The sequence below is a fragment of a genome (assembly GCF_019968955.1).
Source record: "MAG: Porospora cf. gigantea A chromosome Unknown PgA_NODE_221_length_27953_cov_353.017, whole genome shotgun sequence".
In the NCBI taxonomy this organism is placed as follows: Eukaryota; Apicomplexa; class Conoidasida; order Eugregarinorida; family Porosporidae; genus Porospora; species Porospora cf. gigantea A.
The window spans coordinates 1-27953 of record NW_027151513.1 but is presented as its reverse complement, the minus strand read 5'-3'; the positions used below and the strand labels follow the sequence as shown (position 1 = coordinate 27953).

The 27953-nt window shown below is 54.6% G+C and overlaps 15 protein-coding genes across 27 annotated transcripts; 7 read left to right on the top strand and 8 right to left on the bottom strand.

Annotated features, from left to right (window-relative positions):
- Positions 1-85: 85 nt before the first annotated feature.
- Positions 86-802, bottom strand: KVP18_003229 (uncharacterized protein; the record flags this gene model as incomplete). Its single annotated transcript, XM_067954807.1, has 1 exon — positions 86-802. The coding sequence occupies one exon, from the start codon at positions 800-802 to the stop codon at positions 86-88; it is 717 nt and encodes a 238-aa protein (XP_067811449.1).
- A 216-nt stretch (positions 803-1018) lies between these two features.
- KVP18_003223 (uncharacterized protein) lies at positions 1019-2599 on the top strand (the record flags this gene model as incomplete). Its single annotated transcript, XM_067954798.1, has 1 exon — positions 1019-2599. One exon carries the CDS (start codon positions 1019-1021, stop codon positions 2597-2599), a length of 1581 nt encoding a protein of 526 aa, XP_067811440.1.
- A 51-nt stretch (positions 2600-2650) lies between these two features.
- KVP18_003220 (uncharacterized protein) lies at positions 2651-4814 on the top strand (the record flags this gene model as incomplete). 2 transcript variants are annotated; one of them, XM_067954794.1, is made up of 2 exons in its annotated part: positions 2651-2782; positions 2811-4814. In XM_067954794.1, 2 exons carry the CDS (start codon positions 2651-2653, stop codon positions 4812-4814), a joined length of 2136 nt encoding a protein of 711 aa, XP_067811436.1. The 2 variants fall into 2 exon arrangements, with proteins under 2 accessions (XP_067811436.1, XP_067811435.1); XM_067954793.1 differs by lacking the exon at positions 2651-2782 and having other exon boundaries at positions 2805-4814.
- A 588-nt stretch (positions 4815-5402) lies between these two features.
- Positions 5403-6983, bottom strand: KVP18_003227 (uncharacterized protein; the record flags this gene model as incomplete). The annotated part of the gene is made up of 1 exon (XM_067954805.1): positions 5403-6983. One exon carries the CDS (start codon positions 6981-6983, stop codon positions 5403-5405), a length of 1581 nt encoding a protein of 526 aa, XP_067811447.1.
- A 173-nt stretch (positions 6984-7156) lies between these two features.
- Positions 7157-8388, top strand: KVP18_003230 (uncharacterized protein; the record flags this gene model as incomplete). 2 transcript variants are annotated; one of them, XM_067954809.1, is made up of 3 exons in its annotated part: positions 7157-7177; positions 7206-7277; positions 7318-8388. In XM_067954809.1, 3 exons carry the CDS (start codon positions 7157-7159, stop codon positions 8386-8388), a joined length of 1164 nt encoding a protein of 387 aa, XP_067811451.1. The 2 variants fall into 2 exon arrangements, with proteins under 2 accessions (XP_067811451.1, XP_067811450.1); XM_067954808.1 differs by lacking the exons at positions 7157-7177; positions 7206-7277 and having other exon boundaries at positions 7336-8388.
- A 101-nt stretch (positions 8389-8489) lies between these two features.
- Positions 8490-9435, top strand: KVP18_003219 (uncharacterized protein; the record flags this gene model as incomplete). Its single annotated transcript, XM_067954792.1, has 2 exons — positions 8490-9027; positions 9056-9435. The coding sequence occupies 2 exons, from the start codon at positions 8490-8492 to the stop codon at positions 9433-9435; spliced, it is 918 nt and encodes a 305-aa protein (XP_067811434.1).
- Positions 9436-9934: 499 nt separating this feature from the next.
- KVP18_003224 (uncharacterized protein) lies at positions 9935-10114 on the bottom strand (the record flags this gene model as incomplete). Its single annotated transcript, XM_067954799.1, has 1 exon — positions 9935-10114. The coding sequence occupies one exon, from the start codon at positions 10112-10114 to the stop codon at positions 9935-9937; it is 180 nt and encodes a 59-aa protein (XP_067811441.1).
- A 25-nt stretch (positions 10115-10139) lies between these two features.
- Positions 10140-11303, top strand: KVP18_003218 (uncharacterized protein; the record flags this gene model as incomplete). 2 transcript variants are annotated; one of them, XM_067954791.1, is made up of 2 exons in its annotated part: positions 10140-10312; positions 10340-11303. In XM_067954791.1, 2 exons carry the CDS (start codon positions 10140-10142, stop codon positions 11301-11303), a joined length of 1137 nt encoding a protein of 378 aa, XP_067811433.1. The 2 variants fall into 2 exon arrangements, with proteins under 2 accessions (XP_067811433.1, XP_067811432.1); XM_067954790.1 differs by having other exon boundaries at positions 10185-10312.
- A 39-nt stretch (positions 11304-11342) lies between these two features.
- Positions 11343-16019, bottom strand: KVP18_003217 (uncharacterized protein; the record flags this gene model as incomplete). Of its 6 annotated transcripts, XM_067954787.1 has the most annotated exons (11): positions 11343-12247; positions 12276-12774; positions 12803-13675; positions 13731-13949; positions 13977-14298; positions 14327-14677; positions 14706-14906; positions 14945-15136; positions 15178-15387; positions 15425-15561; positions 15627-16019. In XM_067954787.1, the coding sequence occupies 11 exons, from the start codon at positions 16017-16019 to the stop codon at positions 11343-11345; spliced, it is 4302 nt and encodes a 1433-aa protein (XP_067811429.1). The 6 variants fall into 6 exon arrangements, with proteins under 6 accessions (XP_067811429.1, XP_067811428.1, XP_067811431.1 ...); XM_067954784.1 differs by lacking the exons at positions 11343-12247; positions 12276-12774; positions 12803-13675; ... (2 more) ...; positions 15425-15561; positions 15627-16019 and having other exon boundaries at positions 14323-14677; positions 15178-15290; XM_067954785.1 differs by lacking the exons at positions 11343-12247; positions 12276-12774; positions 12803-13675; ... (4 more) ...; positions 14945-15136; positions 15178-15387 and having other exon boundaries at positions 15421-15561.
- Positions 16020-16091: 72 nt separating this feature from the next.
- Positions 16092-20535, bottom strand: KVP18_003226 (uncharacterized protein; the record flags this gene model as incomplete). 3 transcript variants are annotated; one of them, XM_067954802.1, is made up of 4 exons in its annotated part: positions 16092-17203; positions 17245-17350; positions 17377-19576; positions 19646-20535. In XM_067954802.1, the coding sequence occupies 4 exons, from the start codon at positions 20533-20535 to the stop codon at positions 16092-16094; spliced, it is 4308 nt and encodes a 1435-aa protein (XP_067811444.1). The 3 variants fall into 3 exon arrangements, with proteins under 3 accessions (XP_067811444.1, XP_067811445.1, XP_067811446.1); XM_067954804.1 differs by lacking the exon at positions 16092-17203 and having other exon boundaries at positions 17281-19576; XM_067954803.1 differs by lacking the exons at positions 17245-17350; positions 17377-19576; positions 19646-20535 and having other exon boundaries at positions 16092-17234.
- A 121-nt stretch (positions 20536-20656) lies between these two features.
- On the bottom strand, positions 20657-22495 carry KVP18_003228 (uncharacterized protein; the record flags this gene model as incomplete). Its single annotated transcript, XM_067954806.1, has 1 exon — positions 20657-22495. The coding sequence occupies one exon, from the start codon at positions 22493-22495 to the stop codon at positions 20657-20659; it is 1839 nt and encodes a 612-aa protein (XP_067811448.1).
- A 154-nt stretch (positions 22496-22649) lies between these two features.
- On the top strand, positions 22650-23547 carry KVP18_003225 (uncharacterized protein; the record flags this gene model as incomplete). Of its 2 annotated transcripts, none has more annotated exons than XM_067954800.1 (2): positions 22650-22899; positions 22937-23547. In XM_067954800.1, 2 exons carry the CDS (start codon positions 22650-22652, stop codon positions 23545-23547), a joined length of 861 nt encoding a protein of 286 aa, XP_067811442.1. The 2 variants fall into 2 exon arrangements, with proteins under 2 accessions (XP_067811442.1, XP_067811443.1); XM_067954801.1 differs by having other exon boundaries at positions 22689-22899.
- Positions 23548-23577: 30 nt separating this feature from the next.
- KVP18_003221 (uncharacterized protein) lies at positions 23578-25269 on the bottom strand (the record flags this gene model as incomplete). The annotated part of the gene is made up of 1 exon (XM_067954795.1): positions 23578-25269. The coding sequence occupies one exon, from the start codon at positions 25267-25269 to the stop codon at positions 23578-23580; it is 1692 nt and encodes a 563-aa protein (XP_067811437.1).
- Positions 25270-25312: 43 nt separating this feature from the next.
- KVP18_005168 (uncharacterized protein) lies at positions 25313-25726 on the bottom strand (the record flags this gene model as incomplete). Its single annotated transcript, XM_067949545.1, has 3 exons — positions 25313-25491; positions 25520-25617; positions 25644-25726. The coding sequence occupies 3 exons, from the start codon at positions 25724-25726 to the stop codon at positions 25313-25315; spliced, it is 360 nt and encodes a 119-aa protein (XP_067811452.1).
- Positions 25727-25912: 186 nt separating this feature from the next.
- Positions 25913-27953, top strand: KVP18_003222 (uncharacterized protein; the record flags this gene model as incomplete). Of its 2 annotated transcripts, none has more annotated exons than XM_067954796.1 (1): positions 25913-27953. In XM_067954796.1, a coding segment is annotated over one exon (2041 nt), but the record flags the coding sequence as incomplete, so codon positions are not given. The 2 variants fall into 2 exon arrangements, with proteins under 2 accessions (XP_067811438.1, XP_067811439.1); XM_067954797.1 differs by having other exon boundaries at positions 25913-27910.

Below are 27953 nucleotides of genomic sequence, written 5' to 3'. Positions count from 1 at the left end.
GTCAAGCTTCCCGAGGGTGTTGAGTTCAGAGTCAAGACTGACTAGTTCGAACACGGCGCTGTTGTGAGTGGAAACTGATTCACATTCAAACGGCGTCAGAATCAGTGTCCTTATGTTGTGACTCTCTCCTTGCCAGCTCGAACATCGCCCGAATGCTATCGTCTGACACCTTATGCGCAGGAGGTAGACTTGAAGGCGGAGTCGCCGGCACGAGAACAGGGGTCGTGGGCTCTTCGTGAGGGCGGCGCATCAGGCAGCAAGTCACGATGACGAGTATCAGTGCTCCGAATCCGATGCATAGTAGAATAATTAGCAACGTCCTATTATTAGCTGTAGACGTCGTTCCAATTGCTGGCTTTTTCAGCGCAGGTTCCGAGGTGGCGGCATCGCAATGCTCCAGCGGTTTTGCTGTCTCTAACCAGTCGCAAATTGGCGCCGCCGGGACCGCAGTAAATGCATCCACTAATTTTTTGCTCCTACTTCTTATGTCCTCAGACAGCACCGTCGTGGGCTTGACCCACTCTAAGACTTGCCGAAGAGCCACCAATTCGAAGACGATCTGTGACTTTATGGCTTCGTTGTCGAAGTCAGTCAGCATCAGCGTTTCCTGCAGGTGCTCTAGAGCAGACCCAAAAGCCGTCTTACCCATTGGTGAGACACCCTGCTCAAGACATATCACGGCAGACCGCAACGCGAGGTGAACGTTAGAAACTGAGGTGGGTGTCAGGACCACTGGAAGACAGGCAGCTGACAGGCTCTCCTGGATGAGCGCTACGGAAGCTATAAAAAACCAGCCACACATGGCTGAATATGATGGCACACGCATCACATAACTACCCCGTTGCGATCTTGTTGACCTCGTCAAAACAAGGTCCGTCGACACTCCTTAGCGGATTTCGACTACTAGGGTCACCGTCCTGCTGTACAGGTGAACATCTTTTGAATTTTCCGAGCATATGCGTCTGGAGGCAGTCACTATGTGTCACCATATGTGGATATTAGGTCATTTTAGCCAGTCATGCCGGATTTTGAATCACCCAAGACGCGCTCGAAGCGAAGGTCCAAGCGGGAGGATCCAGAGGTCACCCACCGACGTCTATCTATGGCGAGTCCTACGCCAGAGAACCGCAACGAGATCGGCTCTCTTATCAGTTTGGAGGAGAACGAGTTTGAGAACCTCCACATGCTTGATTGGACGGAAATTAGACCAGAGATACTTCGAGATATCGACTTCATCACCCAACTGCCCACAGGGCCAGCGCTAGACTATGAGGCTATAGGTTTTACGCTGCCCCCCTCGAAAAAGACCTACAAGCCCACTTTATTCCTGGACCTGGACGAAACTTTGGCTCACACAGACATCGACTCGGTGGTGCAGGACAACGAGGCCGACTTGGTCTTTGTCTCCGACGCGGACCAGGCCCTAGCGAAAGTATACTTCCGGCCGTGGGCGAAGGAGTTCCTTCGGATAACTTCGATGTACTATGAAATCGTCACCTACACCGCGGCATTGAAGCCCTATGCGGATCTCATTCTAGACGCTCTAGACGTCGAAGGACATGTCGACCACCGGTTATACAGAGAACACTGCACCCAATATGGGGAAAGCGAGCTCTTCTTCAAGGACCTCAATGGTGTTGGTCGTGGGCTGGACAAGTCAGTTGTTGTTGACAACCGACTTATATCTTTTGGGTTGAACGTTGACAATGGTATTTTCGTTTCCAGCTTTATGGGCGACGCGCAGGATATAGAGCTGCTGAAGCTGATCCCAGTTCTCCTCCTGCTGACGAGGGCGCAAGACTTCAGAGAGGAGATTAGTCGGAGGTATTGCTTGACAGACATCGTTCGGCGCTACCGCGATGCTCATCCAAAGCTTGGTGTACCCAAGCCGGAACGACACCTCTACCAGTCGCCTTCGCACGGCCCCGTTGACGCCAAGGCAGTGGCTTCACCCTCTACGCTCCTCGATAAGCCGCTCAAGTCTGCGGACGAGGATAAAAGGGCGCAGAAAGATGCAGATCGCGAGATGCGTCGCCGGGAGCGCCGCGAGCGGCGAGCTCAGGAGCAGCGGAGCAGAGCAGTAATGGCCAGCGCTAACACGATGTTGACACCCAAGGCGCGCCCCTCCAAGCCCAAAGGACCTGCAAAGGAACTCACTGCCCTGCAGCCGACCAACCAAGAGTCTAGGGAACGTGTAGGCCCTACGGCCACGCGGAATTACGCATCGCCTGCCCGTCAGCCACCCATCAGCTACTCCAGCATGCGGCCCAGCATTTCATCCCCAATACAAAGCCCCTTGCAGTCCGTCGCTAGTCAGGCTGTGCAGGCTGGCTCTCAGCAAATTCAAGGCCAAATCCAGTCGACGCAGGGCTTAAAGAGCCCGATGCAGGGCTTACACAGCCCGCTGCAGAGCTTACAGAGCCCGATGCAGGGCTTGCAGAGCCCGATGCAACCCAACTACGTCTCCAGAACACAAACGCCTCCGATGAAACAAAGCGCTCCCTCCTGGGCGCAGCCAAGCCATTACACCGCGTCTCAGATGGGAGCACGATACCCCCAGCAGTACCAGCCTCGACAAAATTTTCGTACAGGTTCATGAGTCTTGTGTGATTGAAAACCAGCCCACACATCGTATTCGCCCAATTAGGTGATGTCCACAGACTACGTCAACCCGGCTAGAGATGTAAATTCGGAACGACTCGACTGGGTCTATTTCACGCTGGCGTCGGCGTTGGCACTGGCGCTCTCCCCGATAAATCTGATAGTGTGGCTAATATTCATGGTGAGCCTCCTAATTCGCTTGGATGCAGATATTTTCCTACCTGCTGTCGTTCTACTGGGCGCTATATAACCAGTGGTTTACACTCTTTGTGAGGACGCTATATGTGCGCTCTGTGGGGCGGTTGCACCTCCGTCTGATCAACAGCTCGAAGGGGCAAGCCCGGGCAGGTCTGAAGGTCGCTGTTCCTCCGCACTCCCAAATATTACGAGTCGATTTCAAGAAGGGAAATCTCATAGAGTGCTCAGTGTTCGTTGTCGGCAACCTGCTCGACAACTACTGTTACCTGCTAGTAGACATGCTGACGCCAGCGCCACATCCCGGTATCTTGGTGGATTGCGGAGACGCAGATTCGGTGCTGTGCAACCTGCACTCGTCGCTGGTCTCGTACTTCGGGGGAGGCTTTGCCAACCTTAGGCCAGAAATCGACGCCGCACTTTCGATCCCGCACGGCAGCAAGGCTGGCGTCGACCTCCAGGGCATTGTGACGACACACCACCACTGGGACCACCAGGGAGGCAACGTGCGGCTGCAGAATTTGTTTGCCGACGCCATTCCCATAATGGCTGGCCGACGTGACAGGGTTGCCGGCTGCACGACACACTTGACTCACGGGTCTGTGGTAACCGTAGGAAGGTTGGCCCTCAGAGTGATGGAGACGCCGAGTCACACCCGGGGGTCAATCATGGTGTACTCCGAATGGACTACCCCTCCTTTCCTCTTCTCAGGTGACACTCTACTCCCAGGGGGGGGGCATGGAGCCCTGTTCGAGGGCGACATGCAGGACACCTACAGAGCAATAGTCAAAACACTGGCGACCTGCGCCCCGTCGACACTGTTATTCCCAGGCCACGAGTACACTACTACAATGATCAGTCGTGTCGATAGAGGTATGTTTACCAAGAATCTGCGAGGATTTCAAGAGTACGTTTCGACGATGGCTCGAGCCTTTCATGCTAGAGATAGGCGCATCCTGATGCCGACGGTCCCTATGCGGCTCAGCGCCGAGGCTGCCTACGGACCTGCGTTCGTGTACGTTCGAAGGCACGTTGGGGTTGCCCGGACAATTTGGGCTCGGTACATCAAGACCTCTGCTTACGCTCACTGGATTAACTCCGCAGTGGCCGCTGCCACCTGTGAGTCCGAGGTTGTCGTGTCCCGGGAGAAGAACTCCGTTCAGATGCCCACTGACTACCTCGAGAGCAGCCCCGAGGCCGTACGCCTGCACCTTCAGAGACTGCAGCTGCAGGCGACTGTCTGTCCGGACCACGTACTCTCCTTCAATCCACGTTCACCAGTTGACCCCGTGGGGCCCTCTGCTCAGAACCAGACTCGGCTTCTGGCTGATGTTGTCGGTCACGGTGTAACTATGACCTGGTCGGTGGAATGGGAGCGCTTCCTACAGCTGCTCTCGTCCGCTGAGTTTCAGCCCGCAGCTGCGGAACTGGCTTGTCTGCTGCCAAGTATGCTCCACGATCACGGACCGGCGCCTGTGATGCCGGGAATGGACGTTCTGGTCGACGGCCCCCCCTTCCTAATGGACGCGTCAACCATGTCCGAGTGTCGCCCTGCGACGTCAGTGCAGTTTGCTGCTAGGGGTAAGATCCGAGGCGGTGCCGACACAGCCCTCATAATGGACACGCAGGTTGCAATTTTGTGCGGGAACCCCCCGTGTAGAAGCGATTTGCAGAGACTTGCGAAGATGCTCTGTCATCCCGTGCCGTCTCGGGCTCGCGGTCTCCGTCCGCAGTCCCTAGAGGTTGAGCACTCCCAGTTTCTCGCGGCCATGACATCTGTCGATGCTGACTACCGGCGGCTTTCCTTTAGAGAAGCGGAGTCGTTTTGGTGGAATCTGGCCGGTGACAAGAAGGTTGCTACCTGGCGTCACGTAGCCTCCCGTCTGGAGTCGCTGTGGGAAGAAGGCGAACCAGGACTCTGCCTAAACTTCGTTGCAAGCGACCATCATCCGTCTAACTGCAGATTGTGCAACAACCTCCTTGGATTTCGCGGTCTTCAAGAGCCCTTGCCACACTAGAGCGATACGCTAGCACTGGAGGAACCTAAGCTGGAGGATCTCGGTACAGTTTCAAGGTAACCGCACACCGGCGGCTCAGTTCTTGTGTCCTCCTCCGTCCAAACCGCAGAGCACCACGTCGTTTGATAGGCCTGCCCCTGCTCGGGGTACACGCTGTAGTACTGCTCAAAGGCATCGACGAAGGGACTCGCGGTGCAGAGGTAGGCAGTGCCCTCATCAATGGTCTGGTGGTTGTAGTGTCCCTCAAAATCAGGGTCGTAGTAGTCGCACAGCGCGTCGCTTAGGACGTCGGTGGTCAGGGAGGTCTCCGTAGCGTTTGGCACGTACACTTTGTCGCGCCAACCTGACGTGTCCGATTCGAATGAGTACACAGAGGTCTGAGTGTCCACGGTAGACCCGCTGGAGGCACCACCAACACTCAGATCGCTCAGCAGCGAAGGGGGAAACTTGAGTGGGTATTTCATTCGGAAATCCATGATATAGAAGCTCTGTGGAATGCCTCATTTCATGGGTGAACTGCATCACGAAATAATTGTTGTGACCTCATTTCATAAAACCGCATAGAAAATTCTGCGAGGAAAAACGCGGTCAGTAGCTGCGCCCAAACAAGCACCAACTCCTGGCCGCCTCGTCAGTGCTCCAGAAGCACTTAGTGCCCTCAGGCATCGGCGGCTGCTCCAGAGGGATGCACAGCGGTTTCATGCCACTCGTGAGCGCGGACTCCGCAGTCTCCTGCATGGCAGAGAGCTCAGTCGTGCGCTTCTTGATCTCTGCTTCAGTTTTCACTGCGCCGCACCAAGGGGCTAAAACCAGCTTCTTTGCGTTCAGCGCGGGCATCACCTCATCAAAAGAGGTTATCTGCACAATTCCAGCGTCCAGGTTAGCCTTGGCCTTGGCCAGCATTTCCGAGTGGATCTCCACCATCGCGGTCTGTACAGTGCTCGACATTTCAGACCACAGCACGTCAATTTTCTGTCTGTTGTGGCGCTTGACGAGTCGGACCGTCTCCTTCTCCATGTCCTTGGGACCGAGTTCAATTCTCAAAGGTACGCCTCGCACCTCCCAATGGTTGTACTTCCAACCAGGAGTGTAGCCTCTACGGTCATCACATGTGGCTCTGACTCCTGCCTTCTTCAGTTCAGCAGTGAGCTCGCGAGCCTTCGCCAGTAGCTCTTCAGCGTCCTTGTCCTTGAACAAAATGGGAACAACCACTGCCTGTACCTTTGCGACCTTGGGGGGCAGGACGAGCCCGCTATCATCCCCATGCGTCATTACCATAACCCCGATAGACCTTGTTGTGATGCCCCAGGATGTCTGGTGTGCCATCCGTTTCTCCTTGTTCTCGTCCTCGAACTGGATGTCAAACATCTTGCTGAAGTTGGTTCCCAGATGATGGCTGGTCGCCGCCTGGATGGATCGCCCGTTAGCAGGTACGTACGCCTCCACAGTGGAGGTAACCTTGCCTCCAGGGAATCTCTCTTCCTCAGATTTGTAGCCCTTCACCACTGGAACTGCCAAAAGCTCCTCATACATACGGTGATAGACATCCAAAGCCCAGTGCATCTGCTCGGAGGCCTCCTCATCAGTAGCGTGTACTGTGTGACCCTCTTGCCATAGGAACTCTCTGGTTCTGATGAAGGGTGTGGGCTGCTTGAACTCCCACCGCACGATAGGACACCATTGGTTGACCTTCAAGGGCAGATCTCTATGACTCCGAATCCACTTCGAAAAGGCGGGATACATAATGGTCTCCGAAGTGGGCCTAATGGCAACGGGCTCGGCCAGATCGGTGTTGGAGTATCTGGTTACCCAAGCCACTTCTGCGGAGAAGCCCTCGACATGCGCCTGCTCCGCCTCAAGATGCTTTTTGTTCACGAACATGGGAAAGTAGCAGTTGTCACAGTCGATAGAGCGCATGGCTCTGTTCATCTCCTCTTGCAGGGTCTCCCAGATGTAAAATACGTTAGGTCGTAGGATGTAGCATCCCGAAACATCGTAGTAGTCCAGGAAATCAGAGCGAGTGATGACTTGTGAGTACCACTCAGAGAAGTTATCCAACTTCTTCACGGTGATGCCCAGAAGGCTGGAGTCCTCCTTCGCCTTTACTAGGGCCTTGGGGCTCTTTTGCTTGGGAGTCTTCTTTGGCTTCTGGTTTGTCGCGGCGTCCATCGTAGAGAAATTAGCGTTTATCCACATACTGGTCATCGGCCTACAGTGGATACCAGCAGCCAGGGCTTCGTTCGCTCCATGGGCGAGTCCTGAAGCATTGCGGTTTTTTTGGGGACGGAAGTGGGGCTAGTATGAATGAATGGGTGAATAAACACGATAATTCACCATCTACAATGTTCAACTGTTGCAGCGCCGTGAGTGATCTGAGGGCAATACACTCAGGACGCTACCACCAGATACCTGTCTGTTAATGTTATTGGAATCAAGCACCTGTTTCCCAAGGATACGCAGGGGGTAAGTGACGTGCCTATCAGCATGACTCATATCTTCTCAGAAGGTGCAGTTGCACGTCATGCTGGACAACAAGAAGGTTGCCTCTACAGAAACGCTTAGCGTTCGAGGCGATCAGGACGTGCTATTCCTGAACAAATTCCTGCTGAAGGCCAATTTGGCGGATAGCGTGCTCAAGTTCTATGTGTATCACAGCGCTCCTGAGTGCAAGTTGCTCGCCAAGGCGAAGGTTGAGCTGGAGGACCTACGACGTAATCCAGGACCCGTCCCCTTCGACGTTCCTATGAGTACCACCACAGAAGTCAAGCCGACAATCCGATTCGTCGCTGGATTTGTCGAGACCTTAATCGAACATGATGGCGCTCACGAAGGCTGGTCCCATCAGAACCACGGTAGTGACTGGGTATACGACAGCTTGACTTGCCCTGCTACGCCCACACGACAGTCACCCATCAACCTCCCTGCCAGCGGAGTCCCTGAGGGTCTGTTGGTGGAGAACCCTGTTTTTGATTACAAGACCGGCCTCTCTAAGTTGGTCCAGCTCTCCTACCTGTCCTGTGGATTGGTCATGTCATGCAAGGGCAAACAGAAGGACGACGAGCCTGCATCCATGGGTTACCTCGGACTCAGTGAGCAGCCCTACAAGCTTACCCATGCCGTTTTTCACTCCCCCGCCGAGCATACGGTAGCTGGTAAGCGCTACCCTTTGGAGGTGCAGTTGTATCACCGACCATCGCAAGGCAACAAAGCGAAGGAATTCGTGGCCTACTCTGTTTTTTTCGACCACGGCAACAAATCCAAGTTCCTAACTCCCATCGTCGAGTGCGAGGAGACCCCTCAGATTCTTGGGGACACGGCGACGGTACCTTCCAAGCACTTCCGCGACTTCCAATGCCTTGTGGGCCACAATTCCAAGCTGATGTCCTACGAGGGGTCCTTCACTACGCCGCCGTGCACTGAGAATGTGCAGTGGTACATTCGCACAGACCCTCTACAGGCCTCGTGCGCCCAGCTTCAATTCTTCGAGCAACTCCTTAAGCAGAATTACCGCGAGACGGTTGACAAGCACAATACATCCGTCGTGAAACAGGTCACCTCGTTAAACGTTTACTAACTCGCTGTATGTAAAGATTTTTGCAAACTAGTCGCTGCAGCGGATGAGAACACTCTGCCCCTGGCTGATGCTGATGACGATTTCTCGATTTCTTGGCAATAATGATGGATCCCGTGCCACATATAGGAGAGGTCTCACAGTGGCTCCACTCGGAGTCTATCGCGGAACCTAAAGCCTTGGGGGAGCTGGTGGACTGGACACGCGAGCGTATGCTGGAGGCTGGGCAGCAGGACCGTCAGCAGCACCAGCAGGCTTGCGAACTCTGCGCGTTGTCGATGGTGAAGCTCGGAAGATGGTCAGAGTTCACCAGTTTGACTGCGCAGCTCCAACACGTCCTGTCTGGCGCCGACGCGGCGTCAATCACGGATTCCACGTACCTGACGATCGCTTGCCGTCTGCTGCACCTCTTTGCATGCGGCCAGGAACCCGAGATGCTGTACGTTCTGGAAATGCCCATTCTCGCAGGTGCATCCAGTACACACATCGACTTCGTAGTCAATTTGCGGCAGTCTGTGACAGAGGGCTACTACAAACGTGCTGCTGCCATGTTGATGGCTCCAACACATGCCCTCTTTCGACCGCTGACCAGCCTCACAACCACTCTCCTGCGGGAGAAAGTCGCTACGGCGTTGGAGAAAGGTGAATCTTGGGTTGCTCCGGCACGCAGCCTACGAGCATGTTCCCATAAACTTCGCCATGGAGCTGCTCCTGTTCACGGACATTAACGAGCTGGCTGCCTTCTGTCAAGACCGCAACGAAGCACTTCCTGACGTGGCCTTCGTTGACACTTTTCAGAACCAGCGACGCCTGATCCGTGAAGTTGGCGAGGAGCTCGGACTGAAGCCAGCGGACAAAAAGGCGCTGGAGGTGCTGCGAAGCGCAGCACACTGCCAGCTAGAGAATGCGGCGACTGCCAGGTCTCGGTGGGAACTGGAGGGAGACCGTCTCTCCATCGTCAAGGAGGCCGTTCAGACGAACACGATACCGGCCCTAGCCCTCACCGAGCAGTTGATGAACTTTGCGACGGAAATAGAACGCATCATTTGAGTGATTTGAATCGTAGCTGCAAATGGGTCGTGCCTTAATAGAAAGACCCCACAACAGCGAGAACGAAGTAACTTCAGAATGCACGTTATTAAATGAAGATCTCAGGGCTTATTCCTCTTGTTGCTGGGCAGTCCTGCTGGCAGGAAGACGCGGCTATCGTAGGAAGCCCATTGGAGATTGTTAAAGCTGTAAACGCTGACGACTGCTTCTCAGCATGTTACGACCATCACCTCTGTAATTCTATTGCTTTCAAGAACGGGGAGTGCCATTTGGCGGCCGAGGTCACATTTACTGCTGAAAAAGGTACATTGGCTGCACTTCGGAGCTGTTTTGAGAAACCGGAGAGAAAACAACTGCGTCATCATCGCCGTTCAAAATGCAAGCGCGACGACCGTCGGTTTCGTCGCTTCAACCACTGCATGGTGAGGCACTCCCGAGTGGAGGGTCGATTTATTGGTAAGGCGTGCACTAAACACGCCGCAAGTTGTGCAGAGCTGTGTCACACTACCAAGGGTTGTCTGCACTTCACGTTCGAGCGGCGGCCATGGGGTCCTTTCGACACCTCAGGGTCCGATCCTTGGTGGAACCATCCTTCCGGCATCTCACGGTCCGATCCTTGGTCAAACCATCCTTTCCACACCTCAGGGTCCGATCCTTGGTCAAACCATCCTTTCGGCATCTCAGGGTCCAATCCTTGGGGAAAAATGCGCGGCGCTGGGCATTGTCGTGTCGGCTCCAGATGTCTTCTAATGAGCGAGGCAAAGAAACAGGTGCGCTCGCCAGGCCACACCTCTGGGTCTATGAGGTGCTTCTATCCCAAGGAACACAGCTCTGATCACCACCATCACGCCGACAAGGACTGCGAGTGCGGAATGAGGTAAGCGATAGGGTTTTTCATCCACAGCGAATGTTTGAAGTCTGGGGTGATATACTTGGGACACACTCAAAAGCGAACCGTCGCTACTTGCGCTGTGGACTGCGCGTTGGACTGTGTGAGAGCCCGCGTATGCAAGCATTTCGTTTTCTACGAGAAGAAGTCTGAATGTGTACACCTAGGGAAGGTTTTTGGGTCGCTAAGCGATGCGGATGCTGTGTCTGGGGATATCAGCTGCCTCTTCCCGGATATCCACGTCCTCCCCCCTACGACATCAACCCCCACTACGCTTCCTTCTACGTCTATTGTTTTTCAAACAACCCCTTCCCCAACGACCTCAACCCCCACTACCCTTCCTCCAACGTCTATTGCTGTACCAACAACCCCTGCCCAAACAACCCCTAACTCGACGAACGAACTTTATACGAGTTCAGCTGCTTCGACAAGCAACAGCCTCTACCATGACCGAACGACCAAGGAAGATTACGGCAGCCCATGCTACCAACGTAACACGCTGCTCGAAGGTCCAACTATGGCATCCCTCGTAACCAGCACTGTCGCGCGCTGCCATCAGTTATGCTTCACCCGCCCATTCTGCGAGAAGTTCTCATGGCGGTGGGACACGAAGGCTTGCGAGCTTAAGACAATCGCGACTGGCAAGACATTCTCTGAGACCACTGTTTCTGGTGAAATGAGCTGCTTCCATCCGGAGATGTACACCACTTCACCAGCACCCTCTACCACTACCGCAACACACACCTCTGGGTTTGCCGAACGCTGCTTCGAGAAGGGCGTACGCTACGAGGGAGAGGCCCTGCTGTCTAGTGACCAGGAGACTCTTTATGAGTGTGCCGATCTTTGCCTAGCGGACAACTACTGCGAGGTGATCACCTTTTTCAATGGGCGTTGTGATCTGTTTGTCAGTGCCAGCAAGGCGCCGTGTCCTGAGTGCATATCCGCCAAGTGGACTTGCCTCCAAGGAGAGGTCTATTGAATCGCAGTGAGCTGGTGATGTGCTGGGCCGCATAATGGTTTACTGAGACATAATGCGTGTATGTGCTTTTTCTGCGTCTGTCTTTCGCCTGATCAGGAACGAATCGGTAGAGTGGTCGAGGACTTTAACAACCTTGTTGAATTTGAAGTCGAAGTCCTCACGCGTATGACGTTCGATGAACGACTTCAGCGCGTTCGACACGTTGATGTTGCCAGCCACTCCGCCGGACTCCATCAGCGTGCCAGTCAGAATGTCGATGCCGTACATGTCGTACCTGAGACGTCGGCTACCCACTATAGCGCCGATACAGTTTCCGTAGTGCAGGCCAATGCGCATGTCCAACTCCGCGATGCCGAGGTCCTCTCTCACCTTCACAATGTGGGTAACCATCATCTCGGCGAATTCGATGCATCGCTGACAGCCAGCCCACGAGTCGAAGGTGGCTCCCCATCTAGTGGTGAACGGCTCAGTGGTGGCAACGTAGGCGTCCCCGATAGTGCAGAGCTTGTACAGACCCTTGCTAATTGTGGACTTGTCAAAGGCCGCGAACAGCTTCTGCAGCATCGTGAGAACCCGTGTAGGCTCAGCGCCTTTGCTGAATGTCGTGAAGCCCACAATATCCGAGAAGACGAGCGTCATTCGCTCGTGCTCGTAGCACAGCTGCAGGTCGTCGTTCTGAAAGTCTACGCTGACCTCGCGAGGCATCATCTCCAACAGCATGTCAGCAGCTTTACTCTGCTTTGACGTGACGAACTGGGTATACCACACCACGCGGTCTCCGTACTCCCTCTTCCAGGTGCCCAACGTGGCTAGTGGCACGCCGAGAATAATGCTGTTGAGAGACGTCCAAGCACTGACGTCGAACAGATAAGTGTAGATGACTGCAAAGATCATAAATGGCGCGGCCGAGAGGTTGATCAGGAGGCTGACGTAAGCGGGGAAGACTGCGTTGCGAGTTAACCACGACTTCACCTTCTGTGGTAGCATTAAATAGGAAGAAGAAGATGATTGCGATCGAGTTTCGCGGAATGATTGCCTGTTCCACGATAGCGAATCGCAGACTCCACGAAGGCATCAGGGCGCAAATCCAGATGGCAAACGAGCACATTATGGAAAAGAGGGGAAGGATCCTCTTGTTGGGAATACACACTCCAGTGATCCCGATACCGCTTGTGGAGGAATTCAGCATGAACCCTGCGACGGCCAGAGCGACACAGATGAAGTAGATCGTGCTGAATTCGCCAGAGTTAACCAGCTGCGTTCTCTGGTCCAACGGAGAATGAATTTCGTCGTCTTCCTGCATAAAGAAAAGGGCTGCATCCACGCAGAAGAAAAGGGCTGCAATCATAAAGGCGGTGGCCGAGCCGGTGCCTATTGTGTCGGTGAAGTCCTCTTGGTATCGGGCCTCATCCGCAGGATCCTCGAATTCGAGCCACGGCATGCGTACTGACGCACATCGCTTGGGTCGACTCTGGATTCCTGACGTCGCTTTAGCTCACCATTCGATTTATGACGACATCCAAGTCGTACTTGTTACTTTGCTCAGTATAGGAGGACATTGAGCTCATGGACGAGCGGTGGACAGGATCCGGCGCCCATTGGTGGGCCAGCCGCTCCTCTGAAATGTCTATGGGCACCCTTTCCCCCTTTTTGCGTGCCAGCTTGGTCTTTGATTGCACACTCCTCCAAAGTTTGCTGAGCTTGGATGTTCTGGACTTTCTTGACATCTGGGTCGACTGCTGGGAATCCATTTCCATCGCAGCCCTAGGCGGGGGAGGGGGAGGCTTTCGATCGGTTAAGGAACTACGCAGCCGCGTTGTCTGCATCTGTGTGCTCTCGCTACTGATATCTGGAGTCATCGTCTGCTGCCTTTCAAACTCAGCGCGGAATGAGGCGCGACCGAAAAGCTGTCTGGTGGGACTAGGGTCGGACGGGCTGCTGCCGTGAGTTTGGTCAGGCGCGAACCTCTGATCCTTCTCCCGGTCCATCACTACAGTATCTCGACGGATGCTCTGCAAGACGTCCTGCACTGTCTTGGCGGTTCGGTTGCTGTCCGATGCTCCCTGATTGAACTGGGGGTAGTCCATACCCTGAACCGACTTCAGAAGGTGCGTGGTCATGCTACCCTTACCCTTGACTTGGATCTCGCGCGTGAGCCAGTTCAGCATGCCGTTCTCCATCTGTAGTACCTTGCGGTAGTCGTCGGAAACGTGAACGTGGTCCACGATACCAGTGAGTTTCATGCGACTTGCAGTGTTCACGGTGTCACCGAAGAGGGCGAACTGGGGCTTCTTGAAGCCGACGAGACCGGACATCACGCGACCAGCGTGGATTCCGATCTTCACCCTGACGCATTGATTGGCCGTTTGCTCCTGAAACGTCAGTTAACAACTGTGAAAGAACTAGGAACTACGTAGCCATACTCACATCGTCAGTGTCCACTTCATAGTTGGTGAACGCGCAAAGCTCCAACATGGCCAACGCCAGGTCCAGAGCTTTCAAGGAGCTGACGTTTGGATGGTCGTAGCCTTCCAGACCTGTGCAGCTGAGGTAGGTCTCGGACACCGTTTCAATCTTGGTTACTCCGCACTCCTCGGCAACGAAGTCGAACGAAAGGAATAGAGTGTCCAGAAGTTCCAGTAGCACCTGTTGGATGAGGCATTTTGACCTCACCTTTGGATTCAAGTACTTTACCAGCAACTGGAATTCGTAGATGTCGCAGAAGACTACGCACACGTTGTTGTGTTCATCTGCAGAGAGACTTTTGGGAATTCCGTCGTCGTTAACGTCGCCTTCTAGCATGGCTTCCACGACGAATGCTGGCAGAAGCGAGTTGAGGATCTCCCTGTTTTTCTTGCGATCCATCTCCGTCTGAAGGTCCACCAAAAACTCTCGTCGATGTCGTCGCTCCCGCTGGTACACCGCGATGATACCCAGCATACAGAGCGGCACCACTTGAGCCGCCCACAGCGCTGAAACCATGCTGGATTCGCATCTGATTTCCAAACCCTTCGTGGTCTTACGCGATCATAACGAGGCCGAGGATGGTCACTGCCACCGTGGCTGTAGATGCAGGGATGATGGTGGGGTGGAGCAGGTAATGCACCATGACACAGTACAGAAGGGCATCGCCGACACTGAACGCTACGGAACACAGCAGACATATGATAACCACAGTTATATAGCGGTGGGGTCGGTAGCTGGGTTGCGAGCGCAGCGACCTGTGGATCACTGCCATCAAAGCAACCACGATGCCAGCGCCCAGCCTGAGGGGCCAAATTCTGCCGCTCTGCGCCCGGTAAAGCTGCAGGCAAGACACCATCGCGAAGCAAACCAGCATGGAGTAGAAAAACTCTGTTAAGAAGTTCTCCACGCTGAGTGACCTTAGCCCCCAAAGCGTACTCGTCTTCCAGTCTCAAGGATTGGTGCTCCTGGTACTCGGTTTCCAACTGCCGGTCGTTGAATTCCAGAGCCTTCGTCACCCGTTTGAGGTCCACAGCTCCGAATTTATCTAGGATGATGCTGCTGATGGTATCCGTGCAGGTGGCGTCCGGAACCGTGAGTTTCGCCAGGAAGGAGTCGTCGTAGTACGACAGCGACGTGCTGTGGAAATGATAAACATGAGATAAGGTTTAACTCACTCTCGCGCTTTTCCGGCGATCGATGTCCCCTTCGTGGACCGGAAAACTGAACTGCTCATACTGTACATTATAGTGTCGCGAGGGTCTCCGGGCATTGACAAGGCTAGGTCCCCCGACTTCGGGGCACAGAGATCCTGTAGACGCCTGCGGTATGCTTCCGGCATCGCGAAATCGACGTCCCGCGTACGTCCACTGGGAAACATATACAGAGGAAACGAAACGACGTAACCTACAGAAGTGGTTCCCAGCTCAGAAGGGACTTGGACAGCACCACCTGCCTAGGGATGCCGTACTCGTTCTTCTGTAGCCTCCACCAGTGACTGATGGTCTCCTCAAAGATATCCATGGCGCGTTCACGGCTCTGAATGAGGCGAGGTATGTATGTTGGCGAGTCCGGATGGCCGAGGTTCGGCAGGGTGCTATTGAAGATGTTGCGGTAGACGCTGGGGTGTGTGATAGGGGCGACACCATAAGACCTACCGCCTGAAACTCGGCGAAACGTCGAAACAGACCGTGTTCCGAACGACCTTGAAGAACGCCCGGTCTCCGAGGCAAAACGCGAACAGGTGAAATAGCCTGACGCACTGGGCGCCCACGCCGAAATCTACGGATTGCATCTGGGAAATAATAAACGAAAGGTAAGGTGACAAAAAAAATTACATAGAATATAAATTGAAATTACGTTGTTGAAGAATAGGTCCATCATAAAGACGCCTGTCCCAAGCAGGAGAGTCGAAAACCACCAGAACATCGAGTGGGAAACATCTTCGAACAGCATGTGGAAAAGGTGGAGTCCCATCAGCAGACTGAGCGGTCGGTAGTCAGTTTCCAACATGGAACGACCGTAGGGGAACCGTGAGTCCAGTCGGTATCCCGGGACGTTCATTGGGAGCTCTGAGACGAGATAGGCGTAGAAGCCCGCAGCCAGGCCCTCGAGGAAGAAGAGCACTTTGATCCGCACGTTGTGCTGGCAGTGTTTTCTGCAGATCTTCACGATTGCTGAAGCGTTGCAGATTGCATCAAAGTGGTAGTCTTTCTGAAAGATACCCATGGTCACCACGGCTGGCAGCGTCATTGGAACGAACCACTGACTGGAGTCATCGTGATAGTTGTCATCTTGATAAATAGGGAAGCATCAAGAAATCGCTTACAGAATCAAGTATAGGGTAGCCGAGTTCTGCCGGCTGTCCGCGCACGCAGCTGCCACGTACCAGGTGATTGAGCCGGTGAACGTGTAGACGATGTACCTGGTAAGCAGACAGATGTTGCGAGAAGAAGACGTGCCATGAGAGAATATGAGGCGCTCTAGAGCCTTGAAACTGGGCAAGGAGAAATCTGCTCGTAGGTCAGGAATCGATCGCAGCCGACCTTTGGCCTTCCGAGAGGACGGGAACTCCATCGCCCGGCCCTTCTGACTGACGGGTGGTGTGACCCGCGCGCTAACGTCCGCCTTGTCGAATGCGAGAGTGTCGCAGCCCCCGCCTCCCACGAAGAGGATGTTGTACGTGGAGCCCTGAGTGGTGGTTTTGAGAGCCTGGATCAGCGCGGCCTTTTGAAGCGGCGACACCCGAGGAAGCAGCACCACATCAGCCCAGCCGAGAATGAGACAGAGCACGTCAGCTCCAGGCCGAGAATGCGCCAAGAATGACAACGTGCGTCCGGATATGACGGCACACAGCGGCACGTCCCGATTGAAACATTCCTGCCTCGCCTGCAGAAACTTTAGAAGAGTCTGGTGAACGAAGAAGGAGATGAGGGTGTCCGGAACTGAGTTCTGTTTGAGATCAAGGAAGTCGAAGCAGGCTTCTCGCACCTTGTCGAAGCCAATCCAGGACTCTAGGGTACAATGAGACCAGAAGACACCTGCAAGGCTGCATATTGGACTGTACGATGAGAAGAAACGCTCATTGATGGTTTCCAGAACTGTAGCATTCTGTACTTGGACTTCAGGCCAGAAGAACTGAAAATCGGGGCTGACAACCTCCAACTTCAACGCCATGAGCACCAGTCGTTCGGGCAGGTCGCCAGTCACCAGGTGAATGGCCATGCCAACGTCGTGGAAGTGCCGAAGACAGCTGCCGGCGTCACCGGCAATCTGCGGATCGCTGGTGATGATTCCGAGGAACGTCATGTCGTTCTCCATAGCCTCCCCAAGCGCTACGAGCTTGAGGGTGACTCGCCGCACGCCTTTGAGCGTCTCTTGGTAGTCGTACTTGAAGCACTGAGTCTCCTCAGCGCTCAAGTAGCGATAAGCAAAAACTGGCACAAGGTAAGAACACGGAAAACCCATTTAGCGTTACTGTGGCAGTGTAGGCCCTTCCGGGTGTAGGCTTTGATTAGAAGTTGCAGCCTAGTACGGTCAGCATAGGAGATATCGAGACTCTCGTACATGGTCTCAGCTGGAGACTGTGTCTGACAGACTGGGTCCTCACCATGCACAGGAGGACACTTACATGAGGGGCAGCGCGATGTCGGGTGTTGATGATGACCGACTGCTTTCGGCGGGTGCCCAACGTTGGAATGTACCCTACAATCCCAATTCGTGTAGGGGTACCCCAGATGTCGAGTGTCGCCTCGTGCCGCGTGCGGTAGAGAAGCGAGTAGCCGAAGGCCGACGCCGTCCTCACAAAGTTCTCCTCGAAGGTAGAGCTGCTGGCGTACTTGATTTTTTTCAGATGGCGCCGGTCCCAGTGGATACGCTCGGTTCGGTAGAGGGGGAAGTCCTTCCGAAGCGTCGCGTCAGAGGCGTCGTCTTCGTAGAGGGAGCTCTGATACTGGGTTTGTTGCGTGTCGATTAGCTGCACTGTGACTGCCGCGCTGTCAGGCGTCGTAGCCATCGATTGAGATTTTGAGGACAACTCAGATCTGGCGCTGAAACGATGGACTGCGGTGAGCTGCTCCCCCGAGAACTGTATCCCGTCACGAGATTCAAAATAGGCCTGGCTCTCCCCGCAAAGAGCAAGAGACAGGAGGAAAAGTTCGATCTTGCGGCCGTTGTGGGAGTCGTGTGCCAGGTTGTAGAGTAGCCCAGGATCGCGGAGGTGACAGGCGTGCTTCACCGACGGATGCAGCACGTCCCACTGGAAGTGCAGGTCCTGGCCGTGACAGAATTGCGCCTCCTGTGGCACATCCAGATCCACCCGCTTCCGGTCCACAGCCATGCTCCGAAACTGGTATCCCGCATAGTTCTGCCGTGCTTTCCCCGCCTTCTTCTCCTCCACCGTGTCGTCCCACTGCAGGCCTTTTCTCCTGGGCCATTGGTCGTTGCCTTCAGTATCCGGCTGGCGAGTCTCTTGCGAAGCCTGCAAGTAGGATATCAACTGCTGACGTCTCTTGGCCCTAACTACCTTCGGACTCGCGATAGGAGAGTCCTCCGGGAAAAGGCTGTTCAAGCTGCACATCTTCATGAGCTGCACGGCTCGTCGAGTTTTGGGCGACAGAGGACTTATAGGGCTCGCTGGAAGGGCCTGAGAGTCCACGGTGTACGAGAAGGGGGAGGAAGACCTAAGCGTGTAGATCCCGGACCCCTCGTCGTCTTCTGTCACGGAGTCGTCGCTGTCGAGAAGCTCGTCTTCCATTTCCATCTGGTCCATGAACGTGTCTGCAGACTGTGATATGAATGGCGAAGAGCTCTCTGGAGTCATAGGCGGCGGAGGTCGCGGAAGCACTGGAGGCATCGTCTCACTGCTCGTTTCGCCTGTGAAGACGCAGGACGAGTCCGAACCGCTGTTAAGCGACGGGAACGAGACAGGCGACAAAGAATCGAAATCTAGCTGCGACTTGACAAAACGCGAGCGCGAAGGAAAGAGCACTCCGGAGCTGTAGGAATCTGATTCCACAGGAGCTGCCTCGTGCGAAACTTGGGCGCTAAATGCCGCGTAGTGTTGCGCCTTCACGTGCTCGAACTGCGACAACGATCGCATCACCCGTTGACGGTAGCCGCTCTCGGCGTCGGCTGATGCCCCGTACTCCACGATTCCCACGCAGCAACCCACCACCACAGAGTGTCCCAAATCCAACGTGTTGGTCTTTTCAACGAAACACGCGTCAACCAACGGGAGACAGTGGATGAGGTAGGCCTTCCGGACTGATAGCAAAACCGCGTAGTTGTCGCCCTCGATATGACGGATGGACTTCAACATTCGAGACCTCTTCCGAAACCAGCCCACCCATGAGGTCCAGTTGAGCCGCTCTCGGGAGTTGAGTCCCAGCTCCCACCACAGGTACGATCCGAAAGTAGACCTCTTGGAGGTCTCCTCCTCCACAGGGTTGAGGGTTTTTACCATTTGCAGGGACTGCTTCGAAAACGAGACGCGAGTCGTTCTCCGGGTCATTTCGGGGTCCTCCGTCTCGCCGCTGCGCTCCTTCGCGTCGGCGTCCTCAGTCTCGCCAGTGCCCTCCTTCTGGTCGCTGGCCTTCTGGTCAGCGCTGGTGCCGTGGGAACCGTCATCCACCACGGGTTGGTACTCAGTGAGGACCCGGTACCAGCTCGGTTGATTGCTAAGAGCAAACTGCTCCATGTCGGCCATGGTTCGTGAATTGAGCCCGATATGTGCGAGCATCAGACAAAGAATCCAGTGAATGGGTATCGTAGTGAGGCAGAGGAAATAGACGGCGACCACATTCATGTCACTACATAATGTGAGGAAAGTATAACTTTAAATTACAAAAAAGTGGTCACCTAAATATAAGAAGGCTTACGGAGGATAGCTTATCAGGCAGTAAACTACCGCGAATGAGGTGATTATCGGAGCCAGTGTCGTCACTGCAGAGAAGGCTTGCTTCAGCTTTGTGCGGCTGTGAAACACGCTGTTGGCGAAATAGGCGGTGTCGTCCTCCATGAACATTATGGCGCCCCAAACCCATGGAGCCCCCGATATATGGCTCCCTGCGAGGATCACGTTGCCAAGGGAGATTCGCGTCGGCCGGGGGTTGCGTGTCAGTTTTAGCGCGCCCAGAAACATACGGTAGACTGGGGTCTCATAGGGAGGAGGTAGCATTAGCTGTCCCGTCATACGACTGAGCAGCGAGGCGCTGATTTCAGCCTGCGTGTCTTTCAACGGGACCTTCTTCATGCGCGTAGTACGCCCTTGAAGGAAGGCCGAATCCGCCAATGCGAACTCCGCACCGCATGAGAGGATTACGATATCCGCGGGGGATTCGTCTCCGTCCATAAGCTTGATCAACATACCTTCTCGGAGCTCGTGCCACGGTTTGAGCACCTCCTTGCCATGCTCCAGATCGATTGTAACGACCCGAGTGCTGCGGGCCTTCCTGAGAATGTTCATCTCATTAAAGCTGCTGCTTATTTCCGAAACGCATCCTGCAACAACAGTAATAACCCATGTGGCCCATGCACCGTACTTCACGTGGTCTATGACGATGACCAGCAGAGCCACAAGGATTGGATAATAGGTGATCTGGTGCCAGACAGCGCGTGCGAACATCCAGGCGAACTGGTTGAAGTGCCCAAACTTCTCAATCATACGTGACATCCGACCTTGCTTGATTGTAAAGGTGGGGTTGATCGGTACCCGACGAAATATCGCATGCGTCTGGTCTTCCTCGTCATTGACACCTGCTTTGTTCATGATAAGTCTGAATTCTCACACCCAACAAAGATCACATCAAGAATCAACGGCAGTTACTTATCACACGCTATCAGGGCGAAACGCTAACTGATGACAAAACACCCAACAGACATCTCACAAACTACCGCCGACGAGGCTTCATCTTGGTGGCAGGGCGCTTCTTCCTCTTAACAGGTTCGGCCTGCTGACGGCCTTGATTGGCTCTCTCGGCTAGCATACTTTGGAGTTCCCCCTCGTTCTTGACTCCGTACTCTAACATGACCTCTTTCACAAGAACCGTCATGTTCTTTAGCGATATGTCGAGAGGGACGTCGACTTTTCCGTTCTCATGGAGTACGAGGCTGTTTTTAAGGTGGGCGAACATTTCGAACCGCTTCTTACGGCACGTCTGACAGGCGCAGACGTTGAGTTCCTTTAGTTCAACGTCGCCGCTCCGAAGTTCCCAGAAGAGGAATCTGAGAAAATCGGACAGGAGTCTTTCTGACGTGGTGGGATTCTGTAGAAAGCACGTGACTAGGCTTTCAGGGAACTTGAAGGGACCGTTGGCCTCAAAGTCGACTTCCTCCTCCAAGCTGAGGAGCTCGCCCAAAAGCTCGAGCAGCCCTTCCCCATCAACCGAGTTCCGGCTGCATGGAGCGTCATCGACATGGCGCTCGCGTGTCCGCTTCAGAAATGCCTCCCTGTGCGCAATGCTCTCTGCTGTGGTGCTCACAGGCGCCATGACCTCATCATCATCCTCAATTTCCACGTCATCGCCACGCCTTCGCATTTGGTAGACTGTATGCATGCAACGTAGATACGTTATGAAAGGAGGGAAAATGTCAGAAGGTCTGTCCAAGGGATCATGGTCCAGATCAAAGGTAATGTGCGGATAGAATCCGTCGCCTGGTGTAGACCAGGGCCCTTGCACTCCGCGTTGCTTAATCCACTGAAGGGCAGGCCACAACGACTTCATCATGTAGGGTGACTGGTACAGACCTTCCATCTCAAGACCGTGCCGGAACCAGCCGTCATGCTCAATCCAGAAGACGTTGCTTAGCAACATCCCTTTGCGAGCCCCGCGCCGGAAATCGCCGACGCCAGTGTAGTGCAGAAGCTGTCCAACGACAAAGGCGGATATGACATCCACCTGGTGCAGAGCCTCGAATCGAGCGGCAGCTGCCATAACGAAAGCGGAGAAGTCTGTCGTCTCGCATGCAGCCTCTAACGAACTGAAGTGCTCCAGCACGCAATGGATCATCTTGCCCGTCTCGTCACACAAGAAGCATAAGTCCTCCGCGATCTCCGGCCTAGAGGCGACGAACCTGATGAGCACATCTCGCGCCACGATGCTGGAAACGGAGGATGTGGAAGCCAGTGCTGCGCTGACGGTACGTGACCTTGAGCGAACGGCGTCTACGTTGCAGCTTCGGCAGCTGTTCACGAGCAGCGTGAACAGCCCTTGCCGAGCGAGGTTAGCAACGGACGTCGCGTCTACACTGCGTACGTTCGACATCAGCGCCTCTAGGTCGAAACATGCAGTAATTTTCTTCGTGTTACGGTCATCAGAGGCTACACCGTAGACTGGGCCGAGTCCTCGAAACGCTGCGGACGTCCGGTCAGGGAGATCGGAGCTGCTCACTGAGCAGTCCTCATGAACGTTGAGGTTCTGGATGGCTCGGCCTCCGACCTCGATGTCTGTCGATACAGGTAGGGTCCTCGATGATTCCTCCACCTGCTGCGGCTTAACACGCTCCACCAGGCTACCTGCCCGGCACGCCGCCGGCCTCGATGCGTTAGATGCGACAGAGGCCCGCTGGTCAGTCCGTAATCTACTCTTCTCCACCCACTCAAACAACCGTCCATCAGTGCCCACTAACGATGACGCTGGCAAAGACAGAGACCCCAACAGCTGCCACAAGTGCTCTTCAGGACAAAGGACGCACAGGGGTCTGTGCAAATGGTGGGGAAGTAGTAACATCCAGTCCTGCTTTAAAAATATTATTAAGCGATAGTGGGGCGGGGCGCCGTTGCGACCAGGTCAGGTCCTACCGACTCGAGGTGGAGTCCTCATAATGGTGAGCGAGAGCATCGTTTTTTAGCTGTGCCAGGAATGGAAAATATCGCAGATTCTGATGCTTCTCCGCTTAACAAATGCGGCCTCAAACCGTGCGATGGCCACTCTGTTGGGCGTCGTTTCTTTGCCCACTACCGTAGCGCAGATTGACAACCATGACGAGCCTGCTTCTGGGAGCGCCGCCCCGAGCATCATCATATCGCCACCTTTAACTCATACGCTATCTCCCGCAGCAAAAAGTGATGCTGCGCCTACAGTACTGACCGAGGAGGCCACGCTGGACCCAGCCCCAGCCCTCGCGACTGCAGGTGAGTCAGCACCGTAGATCCAATTCATACGTTCCAGACGCTGAGGCTCGTTTCCGTGTGATTTTCGTCCTTGGCGGGCCGGGCGCTGGCAAAGGCACTCAGTGTGCGCGTTTAGCCAGCTCTATGGACTTCAAGCATATATCAGCCGGCGATTGTCTGCGCGAAGAGATGGACAAACGTGACTCCGCCAACGGTGCATTGATTAAAGCCCACATCGAAAACGGCACCTTGGTTCCTGTGGAAATCACTCTGCAGTTGATGCGTGAAAAAATGCATGAGCACGGCCCAGGCATGTACTTGATCGACGGGTTCCCGCGTGATCGAGAGAACCTGGACAAGTGGCAATCGGTGCTAGGCACAGAGGCCCCTGTGGTCTGCTGCCTGTTCCTGGATTGCCCGGAGGACGTTATGGAGGGGAGGCTCCTGCAACGTGGCGAGGAGTCTGGCCGGCTCGACGACAACCTTGCGTGTATTAAGAAAAGGTTTGCGGCCTTCCAAAAGGACACCGTTCCGATCATCGACTGGTTCAAGAAACAGAAGAAACTGGTTTCAGTTCCATCATTGGGAACTGCGGATGAAACATGGGCGGTTCTCTCTGACAAGATGAAAAATGTTGTTCAAAATGTGGGAGCGATGCTAACTAACTGAGGTCGCCTCCTGACGTGTTCTGAAACGCAATCATTCCGTTCCTCCGTACAGAGTGACAGTATTCGAGGTAAAGTCGCATGTCACCCATTGCCCTGACGCGATGCACCCCGGATTAACGAACTGCACTCCTGAAAAGGTCTTCTTGTACGGCGCAGCTCCCGAGTCGGCAAAGACTAGCACATTGGGGAGATGCTGGAGCCACAACGAGCTCGCTCGGCTGCGGTTAATGAGTGGCCTCTGCTCTCGAGTGAGTTCGGATACATGTGGAGCCAGGTGTCTCTGGCTCAGCACCAGATCGGGCACCGTGGCGGAAACCTCGCTTAAAACGGGGCGTCTGCGGTTTGTCAGAGGCGAGTTGAGTACGTCCGTCATGTCGGCGGCCTCCCGGATCAGGTCTCGCCGCATAACAACGCACATCGCTCCAGCCTGCGTGAAGGAAAATGGATTCTCTGGGAAAAACACCTGGCACATGGGAGCAGCTCGCCGTAAAATGCTAGACAGCTCCCTTCGAGCCAGAGGGCAAAGCGGGTGCTGCGGAAGCGACGATAGGCCGAAGTCTACGGGTCCGGGAGAAAATACCAGCGATGCAGACCGCAGAAGATTAGTGAATCGTTGGAGGAGGAGGGAAAACTCTCGAAAGCGTTCTCTGGTCCTCTTCATGTCGGAGTCGCCCAGAAACGATCCCATAAACAGAAGGCCCACTGGAAGGACTCTGAAAGGAGAAACCTCGGGGTCGTCAAGCACCGTCAGGATGTGGAGGAGGTTCTCCAGCACGTTGGGATCGTCCAGCCGGCACTCCGCGAAGATGGCCCAAATCTGCGGCACAGCCAACGCTCCCAGAGCGTTGGCTTTTGCACGGTGCGCCGCTGACAGGCCTCTCGGAGGCCCCGGTCGGTACTCAGCTCTAAAGGGGAACCGAAGCAGCTCCGCCTGGAACCGATGGCGCATGTGGCCTCGAACCACAACAAACGTGCCGTCCTTCAAGAATGTAAACGGAGCTATGGCAGTCCTGGATAGCTGAAGCTCCACGCTGGCGTTTTGGTCCTGCAAGAGCCACTTGGGCGAGCCGTCCTCCTCCTCATCGAGGCAAAGGCACCCGAACGCATGTAGGGTTCCAGTCATGCCTAATAGGTTCTGAACAGGGTAGATGATGGGTCTGAAATCAGAAGATAGCCCCCAATCCTCCACGTCCCCGCAGGCGAATTCCCACCACTGGAACTCACCGGTGGTCTTGAGAGCGTCCGCGAGCATGCGGTACCGTGTTGAAAAGAGATCCTCGTTTGTGTGTCTGACTGTGGAAAGTTCGCATGATATCGATTGGCCATCAGTGGCCGCCCACCGCAGGAGTGTCCAGACCTCTGCAGTCTGGACATTTTCCTTCGTAGGTTCAGTGGTCTGCGGTTTGCGCGGAGAGCGGATTGTCGGAGTCGGAGGGCCGGCGATCTTCCTAGGCTCGGACACCCCGTGTACTCGAGAAATGATGTCCTTCACATGGTGCTCGTGAACCTCGTCGAGGGAGTGGACATTCATGTACTCATCCAGAACTTGAAGGAAACCCTCGACAGATTCCAAGTCGAAAGCTCCGCTGGGCTCGCATATCTCGGGAACAATCAACTCGCAGGCTTCGAGGCTAATCTTAAGCCGGTACTGCGTTACATGCCTCGGAAGGGACCTCACTGTCGCGAAGCAGTACTGCTTGAATTCAGCAGCAGCCGCCGCCATAATTGTTTTTGTACCGGAGCAATTATTGCGTTAACTAGTGACATCACCAATTCATGTACTTTGCTTCGTCGACCTCGATGAGGTGATGGCGAATGTAGTCTAGCTTTCTTTGCACTGCCAACGGAGGTACTCCAGGCTGGTAGTGCTGGCAAAGCTGCTCATGCATAGTCTCGATCAGTTTCACTGTGGACTGGAACTCGACGCTTTTCAAGCTTTCTCCGACTGCGTTAGTTGCCGCACAGATTCTCACTTTGGCCCATAATCCGGTACACCAAGTCGACCAACCTCACTGCGAACTTCGACTCGAACGGCAAGCGACAGGATTGCAGCAGTGTCTCCGTGATGTATCTGTCAATGAGCGCTCTACGACTCACCTCAATGTTTCGTAGTCGAAGAATCGAGTCTCCATAAGGAAGAACACAAAGACTTGCCGCACGCAGCCACCCAACGCCAGCATCCACAAGAGTACCTGGAACTGATAACTCACGCACACATCATGAAGGTTGCCAGGGACAGAATCAAAATTTGGATTTACGCGCGTCACACAGTCAGAAATGGTCGCCATGACGGCATTGCACTGGGCTGCGTTCAAATTATTGGCCAGCCCACACGAAGTGAAGGCCAAATGGTAGTTTAAATATAAATGATGTTCACTCGAATCAGCCTGCTGGCTCTGTCGGCCATGGCTGCAAGTACTCCTCAGCTAGACGTGTTCCTGGTTCAGGATCTCTCATACTCGTTTGAAAACGATCTGAGGGTACTTGAGGAGAAGATTCCGACGATGTTAACAAAGCTGAGCCTCGACTATCCCGGGTCTCGGTTCGGGATGGCGTCCTTCGTCGATAAGCCCGTCGAGCCATTCGGGTTTTCAGACTCTGGCGACTACTGCTACAAACTACACCAGCCCTTGGCAGAGATGACTGATACTTCAGGTCTCGGAACCATTCTAAGCTCATTGGAGACCTACTCCGGCAACGACTGGGAAGAAAATCAACTGGACGCGTTGATGCATACCGTGAGGTCAGTGGCTTCTGGGTGGAATTTTGAGGAGGACCGTGTGCCGATCCTTGTGATATCCACGGATGCGGGGTTCCACAGAGCTGGTGACGGTCATGCCAAAGCTGGCAGCGTCCCATGGCATCCCAACGCCGGTGGTTACGATGTAAACTGCTCAGTCGAGGACTATCCTTCCATGTCGCAGGTCGCCGAAGCTATCAACGAGAAAGAGGTCAAGGTTGTATTTCTGGTGTCACCGGACTTGATGAAGTACTACAACAAGGCTAAGGATGACATGGGCATCGACGGCGTGGTCGTAGATCTACAGACTGACTCGTCCAATATCGTGGAGGCCATGGAATCGGCTATCGAGCAGCTGCGAACGAAATCCCTGCTGCAGCACACACCGCTAAAAAATGCCCACGGATTCGGCGATCTAGCCGCAAGGGCTTTGAAGGACCGAATTGAGGAAGAAAGCAGACTCCAAGTGGCTGAGAAGGAAATGAACGCTGGCGGTTTCTCCAGCGCTGAGAAAGTTGAACTAGAGAATAGGAAGGCGCGCTTTGCGCGTAACGTGATGGGTGTGCGCCCATTGAGATCGTCTCGCCCCCCAACACCCTTGGAGGCGGCCAGAGCCCCATTGGGGCTGCCCCTCGCTGCGCACCCACCTCTGGCCTCCCCGCGAGGAAGCGACGTTTTGGCCCCAGCCCCATTGGGGCTGCCCCTCGCTGCGCACCCACCTCTGGCCTCCCCGCGAGGAAGCGACGGCTTGGTTTCAGGAATCGCAGCTTCCCCCACAACACGACAAGCCGAGCCAACTACAATGCCGCCACCTGCTGCATTCGATGGAGCAGGGAGGAGGTTGCTGAACTGCCCTGTCCATGGCAAGAAGGACATAAAGTTCGAGATCGTGCTTGCGCAGGACGCCTCAGATTCCTTCGCCGACGACTTGGTGAATATCCAGAAGAATGTTCCAGAGGTGTTCGAGTTCATTCGGGAGCAATACGGAGACTCGCGCTTCGGTGTTGCCTCGTTCGTTGATAAGCCGCTGGCTCCTTTTGGCTACAGCGAAGCCGGCGACTACTGTGCTACGATGCGAGTAGGGCTCACGTCCAATATGCGAAAGATTCAAAAGTCTCTGGATAGCCTCGTGGTCCGTTCAGGACGCGATTGGAAGGAGTCTCAGCTGCACGCATTAATGCACTCCGCCTACACGAAGAAGGCCGATTGGAGCTTCGACAGCAAATATTACGACACCTACCGAGTGGTTGTCTTGTCGACGGATGCGGGATACCACGTCGCTGGCGATTCGGATCTGCCAAAGAATAACGGGGACCGCAGCCAGAATTGTGAGGGAGAGGACTACCCCTCAATCGAGCAGGTTCGAGATGCCCTAATGTACTTCAACATATACCCCGTCTTTATGGTGACGAGCTCAGTTAGAACGATCTACGACGATCTTCTGAACAAGCTCAACCTTCCTGGGGTGGTTGTGGAGATCGATGAGAAGTCCGCCAAGTTCGAGGAGGCGCTCATCGAATCGCTGAACAACGTCTGCCACGCCTACTTCCCCAACAAACCCGTCGACATCAACGACCACGCGTGCTGCCATCAGCATGGCGGTCACTGCGATCAGGGAGGCGGAGTGCATATCCGTCTGGCTCAGAAGCCCAAATACTTGAAGCTCA